Source organism: Dipodomys ordii, unplaced genomic scaffold (genome assembly GCF_000151885.1).
Source record: "Dipodomys ordii isolate 6190 unplaced genomic scaffold, Dord_2.0 Scaffold12, whole genome shotgun sequence".
NCBI lineage: Eukaryota > Metazoa > Chordata > Mammalia > Rodentia > Heteromyidae > Dipodomys > Dipodomys ordii.
In genome coordinates, this window is record NW_012267228.1 from 29,540,800 (window position 1) to 29,550,020 (window position 9,221).

The window sequence follows — 9,221 nt, forward strand, 5'->3', positions numbered from 1 at the left end:
GAAGTTAAGCCTTTGAATATTAATTCTCCTAAGCCTGTTTCAAGTAAGGAACTTGCCTAAAGAGATGTTAATTCTTTACTAAGTCCTATGCATAAATAATCTGGTGTCTCTAGTCTTAGTGATTTTGGTGTAAATGTATACTCTCCTGTGGGATTAGAAGATATACCAATGTAGCTATTACAAGGATTGGAAACACCATTTTTTTTTTACTCTTGTTTCCCAATTTCAATGTAGAGAAGTTATTGTGGGATTAATATGATCTATGTCATGGACCATTTTCAGATCAAGACATAAAAGAAATATGTCAGTCCAGAGAAGAAGTTATTGAAAGATAAGGATTACTACAAAAATTGTTACCATGGTGAATTTCACTGAAATAAATACCCAGAGTATCACATCTGGTTTTCCTGTATGGCCACATTGGAAAATCCAATTTCTGTAAACATAGCTATCATTCTTCCACAAAGCTTCCTATAAGAACAATTTACTGACTTTACTACAGCTTAAGATCTTACTGTAGACAATCTTGGACAGGATTGTCTTGCACAGTATTTTTACCCCATTATCCAAGACATCTACATCTTATAAAGTAATTTGCTTTGGTTGACTTCATCCCACTGGTGTGATATCGGGGAATTTTTGTAATTTCTGGGATGTCCTGATTTTCATAGCTCTCTGTGAAGGTCGAGTTGTATTATTTGTATAAGTATATGAAATTCTTTTAAGTATAGAAAACATTTGGCAAATTGGCGATGAGTTAGTTACTCGGAGGTTCATGCTAGCAATCATTTCTTTTTATGAGGGGACAGTGAATGCAGTAAGATCATCTTGATTTTAGTAATGGGACCTTAGCAGGCAACTAAAAGCTAATCAGAAGCTTCTCAGTGTCCAAGAGAACAAATGGAAAAAAATGGCATGAGGGTTATTTTTGTTTGTAAAGTTTATCCAGTGAGTCACTCATTTTGCAGGTTGACATTTAAAAAAACAAACAAACCACAGTACTTGAGTGTTTTCCATTCCGCTGAACGAGACTGCCTTAATAATTTCAGTCACTAAAATAAGTGATTGTGTGAAGTGTCAAGCATAGGAAACAAGATCGGGAAGAGCCTTTTACAGACCAGCCCTTCACAAGAGTCTTCTTTTTTTTTTATTGTGAAAATACCATACAGAGGGGTTACAATTACATGGACAAGATAATGAGTACATTTCTTATCAAGCCTTGTTGCTTCCTCCTTTGTTTTCCCTTCCCATCTCTTCCCATTACCCCCACCCTTCCCCTTGTCCCTTGACATTAGCTAATGTTTTTGATTCCATATTTAAGAAAGTAGGAATAAACAACCTCAACCCGTGTCCTCATTCTTATGCTTGGAACAATGCAAACACACAAGGTCAAAGGCATTTTATACTGCTATCTCCCCTTGAAAGTATGAGGTTATAAGAAGTAAACGTGTTCAGAGGCAATAGCACTGCAGGCAGGCTGCTGTCCCTTACGTATCGCCTTGTCCAACCTATTTATCATGAACTGCTTAGTGTGTCTTTGAAAAGTGACCACAGCAGCACATGGAATGACATGTGGAATGAGAGATCCCAGAGCAGCTGAAGCTGGAGATACAGCAGGGAGTGTTCGGACTAAGAGGATAAGAACCAGCTGACAGGCAGAATGAAGGAGAGCAGGTAAAGATGGGGTATTGACAGATGGAGAAACCAGTAGAAAGCTCATTTGCAAGTTATTGCTGGGCATGACACGCATTGCTAATATCACAGTGAGTGGCACTTTTAAGAGGACAGTCCTGTGTGCCCAAGTGACATTAGGACAGGGTAATTTCTCTTTGAAGGTTGATCTCTCCAGATTTAGTATCAGACTTCAGCGCCAAAAGGGTTGTTGGATTACAGCGCATGGACACTTTCATGGTCCTCGAACTTGTGAAACCATGTGACATTTAACATAGGATGATTAGTCTGTGAATTCTTTGCGAGTGAGGTGGATCATTTGATTGCTTTTACCACAACTTCCTGCATGTGGTCTGATGCAGACTGCCCACTTAAGAAATACACCAGACTAGAATTCCTCTTGGTTTCATACTGATGAACTTTTCAAAGGGTGCTGAATTATGATTCTTTGTAAATAGAACAATGGTTTTCTCAGCTGCTGATCTAGGAAAAGCAATTTTGATATCAGAGTTTTGCTGATTAATAAAATAAAGCAATATAGGAGGACAACAGAAAAGTAATAGGACAAATAGGAAAAAAGCATGTTTATCCTCTTTTTAAAATTTTTAAAAGGAAAATGTATGTATTGCAAACATTCTTCTATTCCGGCATTGTGTTAAGAGAAACTTATGACATGTTTATTTATCCCCAGAGAATATTTAGAACTTGCATCCATGTATATCTTGAAGAATCACCTGATGGTTTCCTCCAAAACTTAAGTGAAATGTGGTCATCTGTGTACATTCCCTCATTAGATGACAGATGCAGTTAACAAGCAGTGATTTCTCACTGCTCTTATCATTATTAACAGGGTGTAATGTTAGCCATCCGTTTCCAAACAAGGAAAGACAATGACCCTCTATCCTCCCCTTCCTCCTATGCTCTTTTGAATGCAGACAGTACCACAGGGACATCGGCGATATCAAAGACGACAAGTGTGGAAATCCGCAAAAGCAGTGTTATGACAACTGAGATCACCTCTAAAGCAGAAAAGAGCCCCACGACAGCTAGCGGCAATAGCTCATGTCCTTCCACAGAGACGGAGGAGGAAAAGGCAAAACGACTGCTTTACTGCTCCTTATGCAAGGTCGCCGTCAACTCGGCCTCACAGCTGGAGGCGCACAACAGTGGTGAGATGCACATGCTTTCATTCTGTCTCCACAGCCCTGCAACCATCTTCCTCTGAATAGATTAGAACTTGTGCAGCAGGACACAAGGGCTGGGGGGACAGTGGCACAATTATTAGATGGCATTCATTAGCCATTAAAACATAAAAGTGACAAGCAAAGTGGCATTTATATGGGGGCAGGGGAGGGTTTCCAGAGCTTGTCGACTATGGTGTGTGCATGTGTACGTATGCACATGTGTGCATGTGTATGTGTTTTTGCAAACTAGGTGGAATAGCATATAATTCTAAGTTTTTTTTATATTAACCTGATTTCTGGATTGCTGTGCACATCTAGTATTTGCTTCTAAATGATATTTTCTAAAGTTATGTCATAAAACATGGCCTGTACTTTTCCATGTATGTTTGATTAAAACATCTATATTATGATTTCTATAGCAAATAATGCTATTGTAGCCAACACTATGTAAAATAAATACTTAAGAGAGAATTTAGTATTTCTTATGCGAGGCCACTGAGCTATGAACTCTACATGTAAGTTTTTGTGTGCTCTTCCCACACCTTAAAGACAGTGTGTTTTGTTATAGGACCAATCAAGCACAAAAACAATAAAACAAAACCCCAATGTCTCTTACTTGAACTCTAAACTTTAAAACAGAAAAGTAAATAGGAGAATATTGAGAAACAAACACAAAATGCTCTTCCTTTATAATTTGGTCCTATCTAGTTGTCTGTTGTTCTCTCTGACTCTGTCTCCATTTTTTTTTTCTTGGAGGTTTTTTAAAATTTTATTTTATTATCTTTAAGTAGTTGGACAAAGAAGTTCCCATTCTACAAAACAGTACATGAGTACAAAGTGTCTGACAACATTGTCACCCACCTCTCTTAACCCATCCCTTCTCTTACTTCTTTTTCTTCAATTGAGATTAGGTGATTACATAAATTTCACATATTTCACAGTATTGTGGAATAGTGATACTCAGAGTCACAAACACATTTAAATTTTTACAAAGCATATTGTCATTATCATGGTCTATACAGTTTGTGAATTCTATGAGCTTTGACATTACAAGTTATTTTTTCCACATCAGGTGATGTTTACACTTTCCTTTTGCTTAGCGTGGACTGTTCCCACTTCTGTCTCCATTTCTGTTTGCCCCTGCTTCTCTCTCTCTCTCTCTCTCTCTCTCTCTCTCTCTCTCTCTCTGTGTACTTCTCTTGGTTTCTCTTTCTGCATGTGTGTGGGAAGTGTGGGTGTGATTATGTGTACATACAAACATCAGCTTTTCTCTAAAACGTGAGTTGATTTCCAAGATCGCCTTTTCATTTAAAAGACTGTTCTTTGCCAGGGTTATGTCAGCAGCTGTACCAGAAGTAGATTCATCTGTGAATCATGTCTGAAGTTAATACTGCAGCTGCATGTTGAGTCACTGACCGATTGTGCCTCATTCGTAATATCTGGGCATTGACTTTAAAACTCTGAGGGGTGACTGCAGATGGAGAACAATTCCTTTAGCATGTGTCTTCCTCCTACCAGCATTATCTGAAGTCAGGCACAGTTCAGGAGTTCAGTTGCTGGGAAACCTAGAAACCTATCTGCCTTTCTATCAGAATCTGTACCATCCACATTTGCCATACATATACAAGTATAATGCAAATACAAGTATAATCATCATGAAGTCCACGTACTTCTTAAAAATTCTTTGACAGAAAAACACATTTATTTGGAGGCAAGTATCAATTTGGCAGGTCAAATCTGTCCTTCACAGTTAGAGTTTAAGAATTTTGGAGTCCTAGAATTCTTAGCAGAAACATTGATAAAGCAATGTGTTTTTCTGGCTGGCTTCACACTCACTATGTAATAAAGGCTGGCCTCAAACTCACAATCTTCCTTCCTCCATTCTCATTGTTGGGATTACAAGTACATACCACTATACCTGGCTCTTGTTTACAAGTTTCTTGTTGGAAGTCCTGGGACTTGAACTTAGGGCCTGGGTGCTATCCCAGGGCTTTTATGCTCAAGGCTAGCTCTCTACCACTTGAACCACAGCCTCATTTCTGTCTTATTTGGTAGTTAATTCGAGATAAGGGTCTCACAGACTTTCCTGCCTGGGAAGGCTTTGAACCCTGAGCCTCAGATCTCAGCCTCCTGAGTAGCTAGATTATAGGTGTGAGCCACCAGTGCCCTGCTTACTTTTACATTTTTAAAATAAGCAGCACTGGGGTTCAAGTCATGAATCAAGCCTTCAGTGAGGTCAGCCTTTGAACTGCTATGGATTTACTAACAAGTTGTATCTGTGGAGCTGTTGTGATGTCAGTTGTAAGCTATATAATAAATTAACACATTGTGCTAATTTCTCATATAGAAAATTACCATAGTAACCATGTTCACTATTCAATAGAGACTGATGTGTTTTTTCTTTTCTTTTCTTTTGTTGCTCATGTGTCTTGCAGTTTGGGCCTGGGTGCTATCCTTGAGCTTTTACACTCAAGGCTACCATTATACCATTTGGAGTGCCAATTCCAGTTTTCTGAGGGTTAATTGGAGACAAGAGTCTCACAAGCTTTCCTGTTTGGGATGGCTTTGAGTGATGATCCTCACATTTCAGCTAGGATTACAGGCATGGGTCACTAGCAACTACCTGACTAATGGTATTTTAAGGGAGAAGCTCTATATCATTGACATTATTTAGAGCTTTCAGCTCATTATGCTATGGAAAAGCATAATGCACAGCCCACTTCATTCTGTTACTTTACATGATGGATGCTGATTTTTTACAAATACAAGAACAATAATTATTTTGCCTCAACATATTCAAAACTAGACAGCTAAGCAAAAAGTAAATAAAATTACTTGAAACTTTATGATTTGCTGAGTTTGGATGAAATATGGTATTCCTTTCAGAAGTCATTCATACAAAACTTCAAATAGAATTACTATCAGGTCAGGCTTTCAAGAGTGTCAGGATGATACCTTTGCCTGAAATCTTGAAGATTTTCTCAAGACAGAGATGGCACGGGAGATGGTGCAGAAACATATTTTTGACTGCTCTGCTGAGCAGTTGCATAGGATGCAGAGGTAGGCCTGGACCTTGGAAGGCATTTATGCGATACAGAAACAAGAAGTGATACTGTGGACTAGTACAGGGCCACAGCCCTTTAGTATATCCTGGTTTATAGAATTCTGCTCAGAAGAAGAGGGTGCTGGAAGAAAATAGATTGGGAGGCGGGGTTTGAAAGACCCAAATTAAAAGCCAGTTTTACACAGGACTAGTAATATGTAAGGTAGAAAATCAAAGGATATATATTATGGAAGACTGGTATACAACCACAGCCAGTTGTGTTGGAAGCCCTTGGTGAAATTTTAGGGACTTAGCTAAGGATCAGTTTTCTAGATTTCAAGAATGTCATTGAAGGCTTGTTTTCTGTGCCCGTGAGGGTAACTTAGTCTTGCCTATCTCAGTGTCTTATTGGGCATTAAAATAGCACTTAATGCATATAGTTGCTGCGAGCCAACAGCACAGTTAGCACAGCCTCGAAGGTGTATCAAGGTATTGCAATAAAAACGAGTTTCAATCTTCATCATGTATATATTCTCCATGTACATTTATCCCCAACGTTTTCAGTTAAAACAAGATTTTTTAAATTGAATTTGAGCTTTATTTGGGATAAATAAAAGTAGTTACCTTTAGAGCTTCTTAAAACATTAAAAATATAAACTGTCTAATAGCTATTTAATTATGATGAATACTCTGCCACTAAGTGCATGAGGTTATACTGTACAAAGTTCAGCTGGACTGATGATTAATAATAACCATAGAAGCAAAGCCACTTGTTGAAGTTCCCCTACTAACCTTGAGATGTGTGTGTGTGTGTGTGTGTGTGTGTGTGCGTGCATGTAAGCTATGTACCAAGCCCTGGCTCCAAATCACAAATGATTTAAACCAAAAGTGAACCAGGAGTCCCTTCTGAAAGTCAGGATGAGATGCTCTTGGTTTCTCAGGTGCACTGGAAATCTAAATTTGCCCCTGAAGTGCATTTCATTTTGACTACAGGAGGGGAATTTTTTAAATAAAATTATCTGTTGCAAGAAAGAGGTGCAGAACACCTTCTACGTATCTGTATCTGGCATCCTAGAACATGTGTGCCATCTGCAAAGTAGAAAATTCCTGTGTTTACTCTATTGCACGGAGGCCGGGCAAAGAAGAGTAGGGCACCAACAGCACTACCTTGAATTGCTTCGTCCTTCAGTACAGGGCTGCAGTTCCTCCAATGCTAACACCACGCTGACTTCTTTAGGTTGACATATGAGTATTATAATAGTTATGCATTAAGAACATTGATATTCAAAGCAAACAACCTACGTTGTAAAGTGTGTATGTTTTATATTGATTGGTTAAAGTCATGATTATCTTGAATAAGATAAAATATGTAGCTATGAACTATCTTATTCGATAGGAGGGGATCTACACTGATCTAGAATGTTCCAAACATGTTTTACTCATTAATGGTCAGTAATGCTCTGAGGCAGATGTATGACTCAGAAGTTAAGAATCTCTTTTTATGTTTGCAGAACTGATCAAAAACCAAAAACCTAATAAATACAAGTAGGAAGTAGAAATTAATTTAAATGAATACCAGAAAGGCTACATGTGATAATAAAAGAAATTCCTAAATTAACACACATCCCCAAGAGGGATGAAGAAGGATCACGTAATAACTAGAAATTAAGCAAAATTTAAGCAATCCTTTTTTTTGGGGGGTCCGATCATGGGGCCTGAACTCTGGGCCTGGGCGCTGTCCCTCAGGGCCTGGGCACTGTCCCTCAGCACTTCACCTCAAGGCTAGCACTCTCCCACTTGAGCCACAGCGCCACTTCCGGCTTTTTTCTTTTTAATTATGTGGTGCTGAGGAATCGAACCCAGGGCTTCATGCATGCAAGGCAAGCGCTCTACCCCTGAGCCACCTTCCCAGCCCCAAGCAATGCTCTTGAGGGAAAATTGCCATCATGATGGAACTACTGTGATCTGAAAAAAAAAAATGTTGATGATTGCCAAGTGGAGTTACAGTACCTATGTGTGAGAGCCCAGAGAGGTTAATGCTTTAGTGAAGAGAAGCATTTATTTACAGGTTATCTTCCTACACTTTGAGCTTACCTTACATTTTCTTACTTACTTGCATTGTATTAGCCTAAAGTGACCTTTACAGAACCATCAAGTTTTTTTTTTAAATTATTAATCTTGCTCTTCCATTTTGAACCTAAAACACATAGTCAAGCGAGGTTGTTTAGATTCTGTTTAAAAAGTGGATATTTAATTAGTGCCACCTTTGTAAACACACCATGTTTAAATTGATTACATTTGTTACACATCACTTCCAACTCTGCCTTCAGCAACTAAATCACTCTTCCTCATCAGCCTTCATTTATGGCTTATTATAGCATCAAGAGGAAATGAAACTCAGTCACACCCATTTAATTTCCTCTCAGAGGGCTCTCAAGTTCAGTTGCTAGGATGATGGTGTTTGCTTGTGATGTGGAGCAGCATTTTACAAAAGTGAAAAGTTCAATAGGATTATACAAGGTGACAGGAACACGTTGTTACAGTCTATACATCATGGCCATGCTTCAGCCTTAGTCCCAAAGGTTCACATTTGGATATTATATGGTTCCTTAACTTATCTACTAGCTAACACTTACCCTGTCATTCTTTTTATTTCTCTTTCCCCGTCCCCAACTATTCTGGCAGGTACTAAGCACAAAACTATGCTAGAAGCCAGGAATGGAAGTGGGACTATCAAAGCCTTTCCTCGGGCAGGAGTAAAAGGCAAAGGACCTGTCAACAAAGGAAACTCGGGCTGCAAAACAAGACTTTCCACTGTGAAATCTGTGATGTGCATGTCAACTCAGAAACCCAACTGAAACAGGTAGGCAGGGCAGATGGTGGGAATGTAAACAAAGCAGCCCTGCCCCCTCCCCCCACAAGCAGGATACACGTGCAATCTTTCTTCCTTTCCCTTCTGTAATTCTGCTCCATCCTTCCATCCATCCCTCCATCCACCCATCTGCCTACTCACCCCCTTGTCTTCTTTTATTTTATTTTTATTGTGAAAATACTGTACAGAGGGGTTACAATTACATGGGCAAGATAATGAGTACATTTGTTATCTAGCATTGTAGCCTCCTCCTTTGTTTTTCCCCTTCCCATCCTTTCCCACCCTCCCCCCTCTACCCCCCCACCCATCCGCCCTGCTTCCCCGCCCCCACACCAAAGTTGTAAAGTTCCTTTTCCACATAAGGACTTGTACATTTCATTGTTGCAATGGGTCCACCTGGATCCTTATTTAAAGGATTTGTTTTTCCCCTTCCCCTCCACAAATTATACCA

At 39.2% G+C, this 9,221-nt stretch overlaps 1 protein-coding gene across 1 annotated transcript in view; it reads left to right on the forward strand.

Moving 5' to 3' along the window:
* Positions 1 to 9,221, forward strand: part of Znf385d (zinc finger protein 385D) — a 680,575-nt gene that overhangs the window by 649,985 nt on the left and 21,369 nt on the right. The window contains 3 exon segments of the mRNA XM_013010375.1: positions 2,607 to 2,840; positions 8,584 to 8,685; positions 8,688 to 8,761. Coding sequence (XP_012865829.1) covers positions 2,607 to 2,840; positions 8,584 to 8,685; positions 8,688 to 8,761 — 410 coding nt within the window.